We start from the raw sequence: 17998 nt of genomic DNA on the forward strand, positions 1-17998 counted from the left end.
GGAGTGCAGTGGAGGATGGCCCAAGTACTTGGGCCCTGCACCCCATGGGAGACCAGGATAAGTACCTGGCTCCTGCCATCGGATCAGCGCAGTGTGCTGGCCGCAGCACGCCGGCCGCAGCGCGCTGGCAGCAGCAGCCATTGGAGGGTGAACCAACGGCAAAAGGAAGACCTTTCCCTCTGTCTCTCTCACTGTCCACTCTGCCTGTCAAAAAAAAAAAAAAAAATTAAAAAACCTAGAATGGGGCTGGCACCGTGGCACAGTTGGTTAAGCTGCGACCTGATACACTGGCATCCCATATGGGTGCTGGTTTATGTTCTGATTTCTCTACTTCCTACTCAGTTCTATGCTAATGACCTGAGAAAGTAGTGGAAGATGGTCCAAGTGCTTGGGCTCCTGTAACCAAGAGGATAAAGCTCTTGGCTCTTGGCCCAATCCTAGCAGTTGCAGCCACTGGGGCAGTGAATCAGCGGGTGGAAGATCTTTCTCTCTGTTTCTTGTTCTCTAAATCTGTCTTTCAAAACAAACAAAAAGCTAAAAGATAGGATTTTGGATGCTTTCACTCTAAAGAAATGTTAAATGTTTGCAAAGATAAATGTTATTTGCCCCGATTGGATATTATACAATGTATACACTAACAAAATATCACATAATAAGCTATAAATATGTACAATTTTCATGTTTTTAAAAATCTATAAAATTTGTGAAAAAAGGTCTATGTGTATCAGTAATGCTGCATATATGGTTTTGTAAAACTGTTTTATACCTTTGTGAAACCAATGGCTAAGAATGTTATACTACTGGCCGGCGCCGCGGCTCACTAGGCTAATCCTCCGCCTTGCGGCGCTGGCACATCAGGTTCTAGTCCTGGTCGGGGCGCCAGATTCTGTCCCGGTTGCCCCTCTTCCAGGCCAGCTCTCTGCTGTGGTCAGGGAGTGCAGTGGACGATGGCCCAGGGATTTGGGTCCTGCACCCGCATGGGAGACCAGGAGGAAGCACCTGGCTCCTGGCTTCGGATCGGCGCAGCACGCTGGCCGTAGCGGCCATTTGTGGGGTGAACCAATGGAAAAAGGAAGACCTATCTCTCTGTCTCTCTCTCTAACTGCCTGTCCAAAAAAAAAAAAAAAAAAAAAAAACACACACACACACACAAAAAACAGACTCTTATTTAAATACAACTCCTCTTGAATGTATTCAATACATAAGGGCCTGGTAGTCTCCATTTTCTGTTCACTTCAGAAAAGAAGAAAAAAAATAGAACAGGTTATGGAATTATTTTTTCCTCCACTAACAGTTGCTGGTAGTCTCCTAGAAACAGGGTATACCATCTGTGCCTGTCTTCTCACGTGCATAAAACCGTCCTGTTTATTTATGTGGTCATTTAAAATTTAACCTAAGAAATGGTAACAATGGTTTGTAACCAACTTAAGAATGTCAACCATTCATTTTAATAACAAATTAATTTTGTGTTTGCATGCAAAGTTAAGGACTATATTATCAATACAATCATAAAATTATTTAGATGCATGTTTTATCTTAAGAAAGAGAGTACATTTTCCTAACCTGACAAGCAAATACCTGAAACCAAAACACAGTCAGATGCTATGTATATAATACTATGTAATACTATATCCAAAGTGAATGCAAGGAACATGTGATCATAAAAAATTTTATCAATGGAATTACTGACAAGAATGCATAATAGAAAAATAATGAAACTCTGAAATTATTACCTAAAGATATCAAAAGAATTATAATCATTTATTAGTATCTCCATTAATGTTAGATGATATCTTATAATAGTATCATCTCCAATTTTAAAAGGTCTGTAGACACTGGACTAATCTTAAAAAAATCCCTAACACTAGGAAGGTATGCAGGCTATACCACCCCCTACTGGTGAACAGTAAGAGAAGTATAATTAGATTACTCTTACCCATGGGTATATCTACAGAATCATAGCGCACCTTACAATTTCCATAATTCCAAACATGAGACAGTCTCAAGGTAAGTTTTTCACAAAGATTAAAATATACAGTTGAAAATTAAATTACTCTTCCCTGAAATCTTTCCCTGAAAGTGGCAACTTTTTAGATCACACACACAAATGAGAATAAAACCAAATGATATATTTCATGTAAATAATCATATTTTTCTTCTATATTTTACATTTTTACAATGCCAGAAACATGACTGGGTTCATTTAAGACAACCTTTAGGTTTCTTTTAAATGTCTATGTCTCAAAAAAGATTTACTGCTAAATATTATTCTTAAAATCAAATAAAAGATAGTTAAAACTTACCTCAGTCTTTTTACTAATGTGATCTGTAAAAGAAAAAAAAAGTGAGACTTCATTGAAGGAAACTAACATATAAAATGCTTAAACATGTAAAAACAACAAAGTAAAAGAATTTCAAAACTATAATAAGAGTTATGGGGGGGGGGGTGGGCGGCATATGGCATAGCAGGTAAAGCCGCTGCCTGCAGCACCGACATTCCATATGGGTGCCGGTTCAAGTTCTAGCTGCTCCTCTTCCGGTCCAGCTCTCTGCTATGGCCTGGGAAGCAGTAGAAGATGGCCCAAGTCCTTGGGCCCCTGCACTCACATGGGAGACCCAGAGGAAGCTCCTGGCTTCTGGCTTTGGATCGGCTTAGCTCTGGCCATTGCAGCCAATTGGGGAGTGAACAAGCAGATGGAAGACCTCTCTCTCTGCCTCTCCTTCTCTCTTTGTGTAACTCTTTCAAATACATACATACATAATAAAAGAGTTACAGGGGCCTGTGCTACCTACCTACCTACCTACCTAAATAAACAAATAAATAAATAAATAATAAAAGAGTTACAGGGGCCTGAGCCATGTCATAGCAGGTAAAGCTGCTGCCTGCAGTGCCAGCATCCCATATAGGCCCTGGCTGGACTCAGCTATTCTACTTCTGATCCAGCTCCTTGGTGGTGTGCCTTGGAAAGCAGTGGAGCAGGAAACCACCAAATAGGTTCCTGGGCCTTGCACCCATGAGGGAGACCTGGAAGAGGCTCCAAGCTCCTGGCTTCAGATCGGCCCAGATTCAGCAGATGGAAGACCTCTCTCTCTTTCTGTAACTCTGCCTTTCAGATAAATAAATAAATCTTAAAAAAAAAAGTTAGGGGGCTGGCGTTGTGGCGCAGCTGGTTAAAGCCCTGGCCTGAAGCGCCGGCATCCCATATGGTCGCCAGTTCGAGTCCCGGCTGCTCCTCTTCCGATTCAGCTCTCTGCTATGGCCTGGGAAAGCAGCAGAAGATGGCCCAAGTTCTTGGGCCCCTGCACCTGCGTAGGAGACCTGGAAGAAGCTCCTGGCTTCGGATCAGCACAGCTCCGGCCGTTGCACCCATCTAGGGGAGTGAACCAGCAGGTGGAAGACCAGTCTTTCTGTCTCTACCTCTCTCTGTAAGTCTTTCAAATAACTAAAATAAATCTTTAAGAAGAATGTGTTATCACCTTCCACTTGAAGGTCTACTTCATGGAGGCAGACTTTAAAAGAAAAAAGCTATGGAATGAGTTTTTGGGTACTCACATCAGATTTTCTAGACTTAAGATTTAGTATATAATTACTAATTTGCTTGGTTTATGTACTAGAAAATGCAACCCATACCAAGGGTAACTTAATCATGTGAATATTATATAATTTAGCAATCTGGTTCCTTTTTGAAATTTTTATTTACTTTATTTGAGAGAAAGTGCCCCCATATGCCAGTTACTCCCCAAACGTCTGCAAAGGCTGGAGCTGGTTCAGGCTGAAGCCTGAAGTAGAGAACTCAATCCAGTCCCCCGTGGGTGGCAAGGACACACACATCTGAGCCATCACCTGCTGCTTCCCAGGCCACAATCAGCAGGAGGTTGGAATAAGAAGCAGGTGTCCTCAATGGCGTATCAAACACTAGGCCAAATGTACCCAGTTATTTCATATCAAATATATTTTGGGGTGGGGGGGGGTGGAACAAATTGAGTGGACACAAATATGTCCAAAATAAAACCACAAATTCTAGAGCTGTAAAAATAATGTTTAGATTACTGGTCTCGCAGAATGAATTTTAAAAAGTAGAATAGTGAGACCGGAATCATGGCACAGTAGGGAAGCTGCTGCCAGGAATGCTGGCTTCCCATGAATGCCAGTTCAAATCCCGGCTGTTCCACTTCCAATCCAGCTCCCTGCTAATGGGCCTGGGAAAGCAGTGGAAGATGGCCCAAGTGTTTTGGCCCCTGCACCTGTGTAGGACACCCAGAAAGAGTTTAGGATCCTGGCTTCAGTCTGGCCCAGCCTCAGCCATTGCAGCCATTTAGGGAGTGAACCAGTGGATGGAAGATATCTCTCTAACTTGCCTTTCAAACAAATAAACATATCTTAATAAATAAAAATAAATAACCAGATAGTAATTTATGCCTTTTAAAATTATTAGCTATTTTAAGAACATATATCACAGTGACTTGACAATACTGTGTAAAAACTCTAAAAGCTGATACATATTTATGGAATAAATACAAACAATAACCCCCCAAAATATATCTGGATGTAAGAAATTATCAACTTAAAAACAACACAGCATTTCTGGAAAGGCATTACTGATGGCAGAATGAGGACAGGAAGGCACAAGGGAATATACACAAATAACAAGGTTGAATCTAAAGTATACAGAAGGAGCAGAGCCAAGTATTTTTACTTACTTGAGATGGTCAGGATGCCACCTACTTAACAATGCTTCTTGTGTACAGCAGAAATGTTCCTTTCTTTTTGTTTTATTTAAAGATGTATTTATTTATTTAGCAGTCAGTCAGAGAGAGAGAAGGAGAGACACACAGAGCTATCTTCTACCTGTTGGTTCACTCCCCAGATGGCTGAAATGGCTCTGGCTGGGCCAGGCTGAAGCCAGGAATCATGAGCTTTATCCAGGTCCTGCACATGGGTGGCAGGGGCCCAAACACTTGGGCGATATTCTGCTGCTTTTCCCAGGCCACTAGCAGGGAGCTAGAGCAGAAAGGGGGCAGCTGGGACACAAACTAGCACCCATATGGGAATCTGGCATCGCAGTTTGTAGCTCTACCTGCTATGCCACAACACTGGTCCCAGAAATTTTCCATTCTTAAGAACTAAAAATAATTTACTAGTTTTCTTATGTCTGAGAATCTAAAAGCTGGTCCAGTTCTGTAAAGGATGTATAATCAGAATGGAGTCCATAAACACAGTAAATCCCCAAATCACAAGGTTCAGATCAAACTACCAAGTCCTGGCAGGTTACACCATCATTCTTCCAGGTCTCCTTAGCATAGAATGAGATGCCAGAACCCAAGGAAGACTCACAACTGTGTTAGTCGTGACTTGCCAGCATTGTGTAGCTTCCATTACACTGTAATAGTGATATTTTTCTCAATGCAGCTAATGAAGCTACATACTACTTCAGAAAGAAAACAAGAGTTTACAAAAGCATTCTTTTCTTGCTTTTACCTTGTTTTTTCTTATATAACATATTTCTCTTATGCAGTCTTTCTTACTAAGCTTGGGATTTCATCTTACTTTTAAAATATATTTCTATTTTTAATTGACACTGCACATGTTTATGTGGTACAGTGTGACATTTTAATATAATATATAATTTAAATATGTAATGATCAGATCATGGTAATGGGCATTATCACTTCAAACATTTATCATTTCTTTGTATTGGGAACATTCAAAATCCTTTCCACTAGTTATTTCAAAATATTCAATTAACTGTCAATAATAGTTCTGTGCTACAGAACATTCCATGCCTACTAAACATTCTTTTTTTTTTTTTTTTTAAGATTTATTTATTTATTTGAAAGGCAGAGTTACAGAGAGGCAGAGACAGAGAAAGAGGTCTTCTATCTGCTGGTTCACTCCCCCAAATGGCCACAACTGTCAGAGCTGTGCTGATGCGAAGCCAGGAATTAGGAGCTTCTTCCTGGTCTCCCATGTGGGTGCAGGGGCCCAAGGACTTGGGCATCTTCTACTGCTTTCCCAGGCCATAGCAGGGAGCTGGATTGGAACATATCCAGGACTAGAACAGATTGGAACATAGCAGCCAAGACTAGAACCGGTGTCCATATGGGATGCTGGCATTGCAGGTGGCCACTTTACCTGCTCTGCCACAGCACCGGTCCTTAAACATCCTTTTCCTTCCCTCCTTTTCCCACGTCCTTCTCTGTTTCTGGTAACCACTATTCTATTCTCTACTTCTTTGAGATCAACTATTAGCTTCCACATATAAATGGAAACATCAGGTATTTGTCTTTCTGTGCTTGACTTAGGAAATCTTATTTTAAGAAGATTTCAACTCCAAAATACAGCAGGCCACAGGAAAAACCTGATTCTCAAAGGAAAAGAATACAGTCCTCTTAAATATATTCCTAATTTCACACAGGGCTTTTTTTCTGATTTTAATTTTTTATTATTCTATATTACTTATCTTCATAGAATACTCAATGTATTAAGGTTAAATTCACACGTCTCAAATAAACCTCCCTGTCAATGAACAAAACAGCTGTTCAAATGATCTGATTTCATCATCATTTAAAAAAAATCATCTATTATTTTTCACTTTATGTTTTTGTGTGGGAGCAAACTGTTGAAATACTTACTTAAGGTATACTAAGCTGATCTTCTGTATATTAAGATAATCGAAAATGAATCTTGATGTGAATGGAAGGGGAGAGGGAGTGGGAAAGGGGAGGGTTGTGGGTGGGAGGGACGGTATGGGGGGGGAAGCCATTGTAACACATGAGTCGTACTTTGGAAATTTATATTCATTAAATAAAAGATTTAAAAAAAAAAAAAAAACAAATGGCAGCAACCATCCTGATACACAGCACTGTTCAATAAAACTTTGTGGGATGACAACCACTTTCTCTAGCAAGGCTTATAAAGAAGCATGCACTCACAGTGGCTACTGAGCACTTAAAATGCAGCTAAGGCTTATGATTTCTACTTGAATTTATATATAAATTGGATATCATAGTGCAGAGCACAGGGTAAGCATTTTTTGCCATTTCCCACATTAAAAATAGTATCTTTTGTGGTATGTCTTTAAAAGTTTAGTAGTTTGTATAATTCTATTTTCTGTAATAAATACAAATGATGTTTTTATAAACAACTTTCTGGTAATAGCTCTCATTTTAAATTTTGCATTTTAATTTTCTAAGATGCAATGCTAGATAACTTGCAGAAGTTGAACAAAAATTAAGAAATCTAAAGATTCTATTTTTGGCTTCATATAAGCCAAATCACTACATATGTGTTTCAAAATCATTAAAACCTACTGTTTTTATTTTCAGTAAGTCTAAGAAAAGGGACAAATTCAGAAAAAAAACAAAGAAATTCTACTGAAGTTGCAGAGGGTTTTAATGGCTGGTTTTAAATTATTTTAACCTCCAAATGGTTTTAGTTTATTTCTAAATAGATTGCTATGATTTAAGTGTTTGTTCCCTCCAAAATTCACACTGAAATTTAACTGCTATTGTTTTAGTGTTAAGAGGTAACTGGGGGCCGGCGCCGCAGCTCACTAGGCTAATCCTTTGCCTTGCAGCGCCGGCACACCGGGTTCTAGTCCCGGTCGGGGCGCCGGATTCTGTCCCGGTTGCCCCTCTTCCAGACCAGCTCTCTGCTGTGGCCAGGGAGTGCAGCGGAGGATGGCCCAAGTGCTTGGGCCCTGCACCCCATGGGAGACCAGGATAAGTACCTGGCTCCTGCCATCGGATCAGTGCGGTGCGCCAGCCGCAGTGCGCCGGCCGGCCGCGGCGGCCATTGGAGGGTGAACCAACGGCAAAAGGAAGACCTTTCTCTCTGTCTCTCTCTCTCACTGTCCACTCTGCCTGTCAAAAAAAAAAAAAAAAAAAAAAAAAAGAGGTAACTGGGGGGCCGGCACCGTGGCACAGCAGGTTAAAAAGCCCTGGCCTGAAGTGCCAGCATCCCATATGTGCACCGATTCAAGTCCTGGCTGTTCCTCTTCCAATCCAGCTCTCTGCTATGGCCTGGGAAAGCAGTAGAGGATGGCCCAAGTGCTTGGGCCCCTCCACCCACGTGGGAGACCTGGAGGAGACTTCTGGCTCCTGGCTTCGGATTGGCGCAGCTCTGTCTGTTGCAGTCATCTGGGGAGTGAACCAGTGGATGGGAGACCTCTCTCTCTGTCTCTACCTCTCTGTAACTCTGTCTTTCAAATAAATAAAATAAATCTTTAAAACAAAAACAAAAACAAAAACAAAAACAAAAAGAGGTAACTAGGTCAGGAGGACTCTGCCCTCTTAAATGAGACTAGTACTTTATAAATGGGTGAGTGTGGCCCCTCTTGCTCTCTGGCCCTCTTGCCTTCAGTCAGGTGATGAAATAGCAAGAAAGTTCACCATCAAATTTAGACTTTCTAGTGTCCAAAATCGTGAGCCAATAAATATTTGTTTGTTTGTTTTTAAAGATTTATTTATTTGACAGGCAGAGTTACAGAGATGTAGAGGCAGAGAGAGAGAGAATATCTTCCATCTGCTGTTTCACTCCCCAAATAGCTGCAACAGCTGGAGCTGGGCCCATCCAAAGCCAGGAGCTTCTTGAGTCTCCCTCATGGGTGCAGGGGCCCAAGGACTTGGGCCATCTTCTACTGCTTTCCCAGGCCACAGCAGAGAGCTGCATTGGAACTGGAACTGCTGGGACTCAAATCAATGCCCATATGGGATGCCAGCATCGTACGTGGCAGCTTAAACTGCTACGCCACAGCACCAGCTCCCAGAGCCAATAAATATCTGTTTATTATCAATTACCCTGTTTCAAGATATTCTGCTTTAACAATACAAAATGGACTAAGAGGTTCACATTGTTGAAATTCTGTAACAAGACAATTTCACTTACTTTTGAAAATCACTTGCTTCTGAAAATTTTTAAATATAAAATGACTTAAAACAGTTTTAGCATAATAGATATTATACATACATTACCTTCTGATTGAAAATCTTTTAGTGATACTGTGAGAGGTTTATCTTTTCCCTGATGGTTCTTTTTTTTATCTTTTTTATTCATAACTTTTGACTGAGTTGAAACATTTTCAGAATTTTCATACTCCTAGGAAAAAAATTATCAAAAATAATTAGCGTTAGCTTACAATTTATAAAATCAACTAATAGGTAATCTGTTTCTTCAGGTTTTATTTATTATTATTTATTTATTTGAAAGGCAAAGTTACAGAGAGAAGGAGAGAGACAGAGAAAGAGATCTTTCAATTGCTGGTTCACTCCCCAAATGGCTATTTTGCCTTCCTCACTCGACCCTACACTGAGTACGCTGTTATGCCACTACCATCTATACAGCTATCTAAGCCAGACACCTCCTTGCCTACTCTTCCTACACACTTTATATCCAGACTAGTCACTAGGTCTTGTTGAGTTTATCCTCCTAAAGATCTCTTAAATATATTCCATTTTCCTTGTACTTTCTATCACTTCCCCTATCTTCTTTCACATGGACACTGCAACAACCTCTAATTTTAGCCTCTCAATCCATCTTCTACACTGCTACAGCCCGAGTTTCTAAAACGAAAATCTGAAATCAATCTAAAAGTTAAAAATACACAATAGGTTTCCACCAAAAGAGGTATAAAATCTAATCTCATTAGCCTGGTACATGAGGTTCTTTATATCCTATCCTTGTATCTGTATCTCCAGCAATTCTAGGTCTCCAAATTACAGCTTTTCAAACATGCTATATTCTAGCAAATGCACATATGCTTTGTTGTAGGAGCAATGAATCTTGGTATGGGCTATTCCAAGTATCAGGAATTCTGGGTGAAACCTAAACCTTAGAAGAGGAAAAGATGCCGGCTTGACCTTGTTGGAGATGTTTCCTTTAGTTAGTTATCTCATATTGAGCTGATGTCAAAAATAAATGAGAGGCCGGCACTGTGGTGTAGCAAGTTAAATCTTCACCTGTAACACTGACATCCTATATGGCTTGATTTAAGACTCGGCTGCTCTACTTCAGATCTAGCTCCCTGCTAAGGTACCTGAGAAAGCAGCAAAGATGGCCTAAGTCCTTGGGCCCCTGCACCTAGGTGGGAGACCTTGTAGAAGCTCTGGGATCCTGGCTTTGGCCTGGCCCAGCCTCTGCTGTTGCAGCCATTTGGGGAGTGAACCAGCAGATGGAAGATTTCTCTGTCTCTCCTCTTAACTTTGCATTTCAAATAAATAAAAAATAAAAACATCTGCTATAAATTTTACTCTCTTCTTTCCATCTTGGATGAAGGTGATATGTACAATGGTATGGCCAAAAAAGCCTTAAATATGACCAGGGGCCATTTAAGATAATCCACTGAGTGATCACAAGTTGAATATATTTTATGAAAAAAAAATTCCTATAGATGTTAAGGGCTAAAATGTTAGATGGGATAAAGGTAAACAATGCTCTTACAATTTAAATACAGAAAGCGGAAACCAACTACATCTTATTTAAATTTTCCTGCAGTTACGGCTGTAGAATGAATTTCAACACACAGTCCAACGTGAAAGTTTAATGACAAATGCTGAGTTTACAGGGCCAAAATATCAAAAAGGGCTCCCATTTATTTTAGTTACTGGTAGTCAATCTCAGAGAGGGTCTCTTAACAGATGCTTCTGTACTGCAGCACTCATATTTACTTGAATTTTTAAAATAAACTACTTTCTACATTAATTCAAAATTAAATTATCTGTTAGGTATTTCATTCCCTCTCTTCCCTTCATGTTGGGTGGATGAACCCTTTAACCAAATACTCCAAATCATTAGACAAGGCTTAGTCCACAGGTTTCAGTCTCTCAAAACTTGAGAAGGAATCCTGTTATGAAAATTTGTTGGTAATGTTTTGTTACAAGGAGTTTTCAGGATAAATTTTAAATCAGTTTTATGAGAAAATCACCAAGGTTGGTTCTTATCTTTGATCGTAACATCTAACATATCTATATAAACAAAAATGTAAATACCTTTTTGTGTTCTTCGTACTCTAATTTACTTAGCAACAGGGCCTTCTCAAGATCTGCTTCAAACATTTCAGATGTCAGCTAAAAAAGAAAAAAGAATTTCACAATAAACAGATGACAGCATTGTACTACACTAGCAAAATAACCATGACACAAGACAACACATATGGGTAAAGAAAAATATGTTAAGAAACAGTATGGGTTCTCTGAAGTTATTTAACTATGTCAAACTATATAATCCAGTATTTTATAGAAGATACTAAAGCACAAACTCCAAATTTGGAGATTTCTATTTTCCACTGCATAATTATTTCTCTACTATGTAATTTCATTTTAATAAAAAAAAATTACCCCAAAAATCAACATAGTAATTAATAGGTATCAAAGATAGTATCTAGCCTAAGACACTGAAAATCATTATAGTGATTTTTACTGAAAAAATAATCATTAACAATTATTTCCTCAGTATAGAAAATTCCACAGGTACAGAATACTTAATTTTTTTTTTGGACAGGCAGAGGGGACGGTGAGAGAGACAGAGAGAAAGGTCTTCCTTTTTGCCGTTGGTTCACCCTCCAATGGCCACCACGGCCGGCGCATCGCGCTGATCTGAAGCCAGGAGCCAGGTGCTTCTCTGGTCTCCCATGTGGGTGCAGGGCCCAAGGACCTGGGCCATCCTCCACTGCACTCCTGGGCCACAGCAGAGAGCTGGCCTGGAAGAGGGGCAACTGGGACAGAATCCGGTGCCCCGACCAGGACTAGAACCCAGTGTTTTGGTGCCGTAAGGCGGAGGATTAGCCTAGTGAGCTGCGGCGCCGGCCCCAGAATACTTAAATAAGGTGACCAAATGTCTTGGAAGTATGCTGAGAGTGATAGAATAATTACTTTTACTCTCAAAATGATAACCTGTATGGTTATCATTTAAGTCATCTAACACAAGAAAATGATTTCTAAATTTGTTAATTGTTGGTTTCTCTTTTTCACCATTTAACCTTGCTTTAACTTCTTACAATCTAGCTTCTACCATCCTCTAATAAAATTACTCTCTATAAGAATTACTTCACCTAATTGCCAAACAGAATTGCTATAACAGTGGGATAGGGCTGTGAGTTGTCTTCTCTTAGGTGGAAGTGCAGCTGTATATTGTTTAATTGTAACAAAATAACAGGAATAAACATCCTAGCTTTCAATACATGTTTTTCTGTCTGTATAGGGTAACAAAAGCATACATTTAGTGGGTATTTCTTGTTTTTGTCTGTTCAGAACCCTTCTATTCCTTTGAAAAATTACACTTTATTCCAATGTCATTTGTTCCAGCACCACAGCCTAGTACATGACACTGTATACTACCCACTACCACACCCATACAAATATCAGCTACTATCACCACCAACAGGTGTAGGCAAGCAATCTAATTCATTTTTGCTCTCTCAGGAATTAGAGTTTGAGACCAAGAATAAATCAAGTTGGGTTTAACCATTTGATGAGACCTCAAAATGACATACACTAAATCATGTATCTGAAAAATTATACAGGTATTCCTTGGTTTCCAACTTTCCCAAAGCCTGTTAAGTTTTTAATTTAAATCTGTGAATCACTCAGTACCCTTCCAATAAATACTTTTTTGCCAAATTTGAATTGTTTCTGTCATTTAATGATTAAAAAAAGAAATACAAAATTTAACAGAAACCAACTGCAAAAGATAGTGATCTGTTAGAGGGATACCTTGAAAACTAGAAAGCTATTAACACTGAACACCATGAACTAAACCTTAAATTTCTAACCAGGGTCATCCCTTTGAAAGCATCGTATCCAATCCTATGCTGTGGCACTGAAAAGAGGGGAAAAAGATTAGGTTTACACAGAAAAACAATCTAACTCAGGAAAATAAAACTAGAATTAAAATGGTAAATAACATACATAGGACCAGAAAATAGTTAAGCCCAGGGAAAACTGTACATGCTTCTTCTACAGAATAACTGAGAGAAACTCAACAATATATTGAATCCAAATTAGTAATGAGTAGAAAAGAGCAATAAAGTAACCATCTGGAATTACTATATATTTACTAAATAAATAAGTGGGTATTCCAAACTAACAGTTATGACGTACAAGAAAAATAATTAGATTCATGTTAGTATTATACCAAAAAAAAAAAAAAAAACAAACTTTTGTTGCAACTTAAGCATAGTAGTCATCCTAACAAAAAAAAAATAACAAGGGGCCAGCACTATGGCGCAGCAGGTTAAAGCCCCGGCCTGAAGCGCCAGCATCCTATATGGGCACCGGTTCTAAGTCCCAGCTGCTCCTCTTCCAATCCAGCTCTCTGCTATGGCCTGGGAAAGCAGTAGAGGATGGCCCAAGTGCTTGGGCCCCTCCACCCAAGTGGGAGACCCGGAGGAAGTTCCTGGCTCCTGGCTTCGGACTGGCATAGCTCCGGCCACTGTGGCCATCTGGGGGAGTGAACCAGAGGATGGAAGACCTCTCTCTCTGTCTGTACCTCTCTCTGTAACTCTTTCAAATAAAAAAAATAAATCTTAATAAAAAAAATAACAAAACTACTTAAATTTATTCTGAGTAAGGCTGGTTCAATCAGCCATTATATATTTTATTTACCCATACTGTTGATATTTAATTGTGGTAAGGACATAAAAGATTATTTCCAATATGTCACATACACATATTCTGACTAATACTCTAAAAATCAGTGAGGAGAAATTAGGTTAAAAAGTTGGCAGTCTTTCAAGATGGTATTATTATTTAATTTACATATTAAAGTAGCTGATTTTAACAGCATGATAAAAGCAGAATGAAATAGAACTTATAAATGAAAAATAGGGCTCTCCTCAACATTTGATTCTAAATTTTTAAATTTATTTTTAATTATTAACATAAGCTAGCATACAAGGAAGTTCCAGTAGAAAAAAATAAATTTTTAAAAACTAGAATAAATCTAGGGACCGCACTGTGGCAAAATGGATTAAGCTGTCGCCTGCAATGCTGGCATCCTACAAGGGTGCAGGTTTGAGTCCTGGCTGCTTCACTTCCAATCCAGATCCCTGCTAATGGGCCTGGGAAAGCAGCAGAAGATGGTCCAAGTCCTTGTGCCCCTGCACCCATGTGAGATCTCTTACTTTGTCCTTCTTTCTCTGTTATTATGACTTTCAAATAAACATTTTAAAAAAGACTAACACATTCAAGCTATAGAAATAGAGTAACACAACAAAAGTGCTACAAAAGTGAAGACAAAGACAACAAATGGCATTTAGAGAAGCATACAAAAAATTTAAGTTGGACTGAAAGGACACACAGGGGCAGGCATTGTGGCTCAGAGGTTAAGCCACACATTCCCAACTGAGTCCCTACTTAGGACACCCACATCCCCTACTGAGTCTCAGTTCCTCCGCTTCTAATCCAGCTTCAAGCATTTAATGTACCAGGGAGGCTGCAGATGATGGCCCAAGTGCTTGGGCCCCTGCTACTCTTGTGGAACACCCAGATGGAGTCCCAGGCTCCTGACTCCTTCCTGCCCATCCTGGCTATTGCAGCCATTTGGGGATGAATCAGTGGATGAAGATCTCTCTTCCTTCCTGCTTTTCAAGTAGATGAAAATAAATAAAGTAATATTAAAAAAAAAAAAACAGGATATATACAATTAGGTAAGTAGAAAAAGAGTAAAACAACTGCAGGAAGTGCCAGCCACATAAACAATGAAAGTAAGAATAGATCCAAGGAGCAAGTGTTTAGCTTAACAGTGAAGCTACCCACATACCATATCAGAGTACCTGGGTTTGATGCCTCACTCTGGCTCCTAATTCCAGTTTGCTGCTAATGCAGATCCTAGGAGGCAATGGTGACAGCTCAAGTGGTTGAATTCCTGCCCTGCATGTAGAATCCCTGGACTGGCTCGCCCTTCAGCCTGGCCCATTCCCAGCCATTGCTGGTGTTGGAAGAAGGGGAGTCCAGCAGATGGGAGTTCAAGAAAAAAAAAAATAGATTCAGGGGCCGGGGCTGTGACGCAGTAGGTTAATTCTTTGCTTGTGGCACTGGCATCCCATATGGGCACCGGTTCTAGCCCTGTCTGCTCCTCTTCTGATCCAGCTCTCTGCTAATGTGCCTGGGAAAGCAGTAGAAGACGGCCCAAGGCCTTGGGGCCCTGCACCCTCGTGGGAGACCCGGAAGAAGCTGCTGGCTCCTGACCTCAGATCAGCTCAGCTCCAGCCTTTGAGGCCTCCGGGGGAGTGAACCAGTGGAATGAAGACCTTTCTCTCCACCTTTCCCTCTCTCTGTCTGTAACTCTACCTCTCAAATAAATAAATAAAATATTTTTAAAAAGAATAGATTCATTATGGAATAAGGAAAGCCATCCTGACACAAAGTGAATTTTGAGAAAGATGTGGGAAAAAGAAAAAAAAAAAAAACGCAAGCTTCAGGAGATGACATAGTTGGCTAATTTAAATTCCTATTCTACTCATAATAGCTGTGACTCTGGGCAAGTTATGTAACGTTTGTGAATCATAGTTTTCTCATTTTTAAAAGCAAATCAGAGTATTAATCTTACAGGATAGTTTTGAGGATTTAAAGTTGTAGTATCTCTGAAGTAACTAAGGAAATGTCTGCCTGTACACAGATTAGAATAGCAAAAAAATAAATAGTTTGGGTAGAGTAGAATTCAGTTCCATACACTCCCTAAAAATCAGGAAGTTAGGGTAAATTAAAGAGCAGTGCTGGTATAAATTATCCTAAAGACAAACTGGAGGCCGCCGCCGCGGCTCACTAGGCTAATCCTCCGCCTTGCAGCGCCGGCACACCGGGTTCTAGTCCCGGTCGGGGCGCAGGATTCTGTCCCGGTTGCCCTCTTCCAGGCCAGCTCTCTGCTGTGGCCGGGGAGTGCAGTGAAGGATGGCCCAAGTCCTTGGGCCCTGCACCCGTATGGGAGACCAGGATAAGTACCTGGCTCCTGCCTTCGGATCAGTGCGGTGCGCCAGCCGCAGCAGCCATTGGAGGGTGAACCAACGGCAAAAAGGAAGACCTTTCTCTCTATCTCTCTCACTGTCCACTCTGCCTGTCAAAAACAAACAAACAAAAGACAAACTGGAACATTAGAAAAATAAAAGGGACTGGCTTTGTGCTTTAACGGGTAAAGCTGCCACCTGTAACACTGGCATCCACTGTGGGTGCCAGTTCGAGTCCCAGATGCTCCACTTCTGATCCAGCTCCCTGCTGGTGCATCTGGAGGGTGGCGCAAGCGCTTGGGCCCCTGTACCTATGTGAGAGACCTGGAGGAAGCCAGGAACTCCATCTTGGTCCATGTAGGGAGTGAATCAGCAGATGGAAGATCTCTCTCTATCTCTGCCTCTTCCTCTCTCTCTGTAGCTCTGTCTTTCAAACAAATAAATAAATCTTAAAAAAAAAAAAAAGGAAAACAAAAATGAGAACCTAGAATCAATGTCCCTGGTAAGCCACTGTAACCTCATATATATACTAGGCACCTGGGCCAAAAAGTAGCAGTGTAGAAAATAAAAAAGGAGGGATTTTAAAAAAATATTTATTTATTTATTTGAAAGGCAGAGTTACAGAAAGATAGAGGAAGAGGGAGAGAGAGAGGTCTTCCATCCGCTGGTTCACCCCACCCCCCCACCCCCAAGTAGCTGCAATGGCTGGAGCTGTGCCGATTTGAAGCCAGGAGCCAGAAGCTTCTTCCGGGTCTCCCTTGTGGGTGCAAAGGCCCAAGGAGTTGGGCCATCTTCTACTGCTTTCCCAGGCCATAGCATGCAGCTGGATCGGAAGTGGAGCAGCCTAGACTTGAACCACCACCTATATGGGATGCTGGCACTGCAGGTTGTGGCTTTTACCTGCTACACCACAATGCTGGCCCCAGGAGGGATCTTAATAATAGACTGTATTGAAGATTTTTGACCCCAAATAACAGGGAGAACAAGTAATATAATACAAACACATCAGGAAGGAGAAAAGAAATGATTCCAAACTCTGAACATATTTTAAATTCTCTATTATAATACTGTTATAGGAGCTGGTGTTGTAGTATAGCAGTTAAGCCATTACTTGCAATGCCAGTATCACACACTGGAGTACAGGTTAAGTCATTTCCAATTCAGTTTCCTACTATTGTGCATCAGATGATGGCTCACGTACTTGGGCCCCTGCCACCCATGTGGGAGACCAAGATGGAGCTCCTGGCTCCTGGCTTTGGCCTGGCGCAGCCTGGCTGTTGCAGCCATTTGGGAAGTGAACCAGCTAATGGAAGATCTGTTTCTCTTTCTGTCATTCCTTCAAGTAAATCATTTTTTTTTTAAGATCTATTTTATTTATTTGAAAGAGTTACAGAAAGATGGAGAGACCAGTGGCTGCAATGGCTGGAGCTGTGCTGATTTGAAGCCAGGAGCCAGGAACTTCTTCAGGGTTTCCCATGTGGGTGCAGGGGCCTAAGACCTTGGGCCATCTTCTACTGCCTTCCCAGGCACATTAGCAGGGAGCTAGATCAGAAGTGGAGCAGCTGAGACTAGAACCGTCACCCAAATGGGATGCTGGCACTGCAGGCCAGGGCTTTAACCTGCTGTACCACAGTGCTGGCCCCAAATAAATAAATCTTAAGGAAAAAAAAAAGACTGCTATAAATGTAGTTGTTAAAGTAAATAATCAGAACATGCAAAGGTAGAACTAGAGAGACAAACAGGTCCCAAACATTAAAATGCAAATAAAACAAAACCTTGGTGTTCAAAAATTATCTTATACATATTTTCCTTGACTGACCATGGGGTTATGCCCCAATAAACTACTGTAAGTAAAAAATATGTAAATTAAAAAATTTAATACACTTAATCTACTGAACATACTAGCTAGCCTAGCATTCTTCAAATGTACTCATAACACTTGGGCAAAAATCATCAAACACAAAGTATATTTTTTAATAAAGCACTGGACATCTCAAATCATTGAAGACTGAACTGAAACTGATAAACAGAATATACGGGTACAGGAGACAGAGATCAGG

The 17998-nt window shown here is 40.5% G+C and overlaps 1 protein-coding gene across 22 annotated transcripts in view; it reads right to left on the reverse strand.

Moving 5' to 3' along the window:
- GKAP1 (G kinase anchoring protein 1) overlaps positions 1-17998 on the reverse strand; it is an 81460-nt gene that overhangs the window by 32166 nt on the left and 31296 nt on the right. For all 22 annotated transcript variants that reach the window (XM_070049025.1, XM_070049010.1, XM_070049006.1 and 19 more), the window contains 3 exons: positions 10987-11064; positions 8974-9097; positions 2304-2326 (listed from right to left, as the gene is read on the reverse strand). In XM_070049025.1, coding sequence (XP_069905126.1) covers positions 2304-2326; positions 8974-9097; positions 10987-11064 — 225 coding nt within the window. The remainder of the gene's footprint in view (positions 1-2303; positions 2327-8973; positions 9098-10986; positions 11065-17998) is intronic.

Source organism: Oryctolagus cuniculus, chromosome 1 (assembly GCF_964237555.1).
Source record: "Oryctolagus cuniculus chromosome 1, mOryCun1.1, whole genome shotgun sequence".
Classification (NCBI taxonomy): Eukaryota; Metazoa; Chordata; class Mammalia; order Lagomorpha; family Leporidae; genus Oryctolagus; species Oryctolagus cuniculus.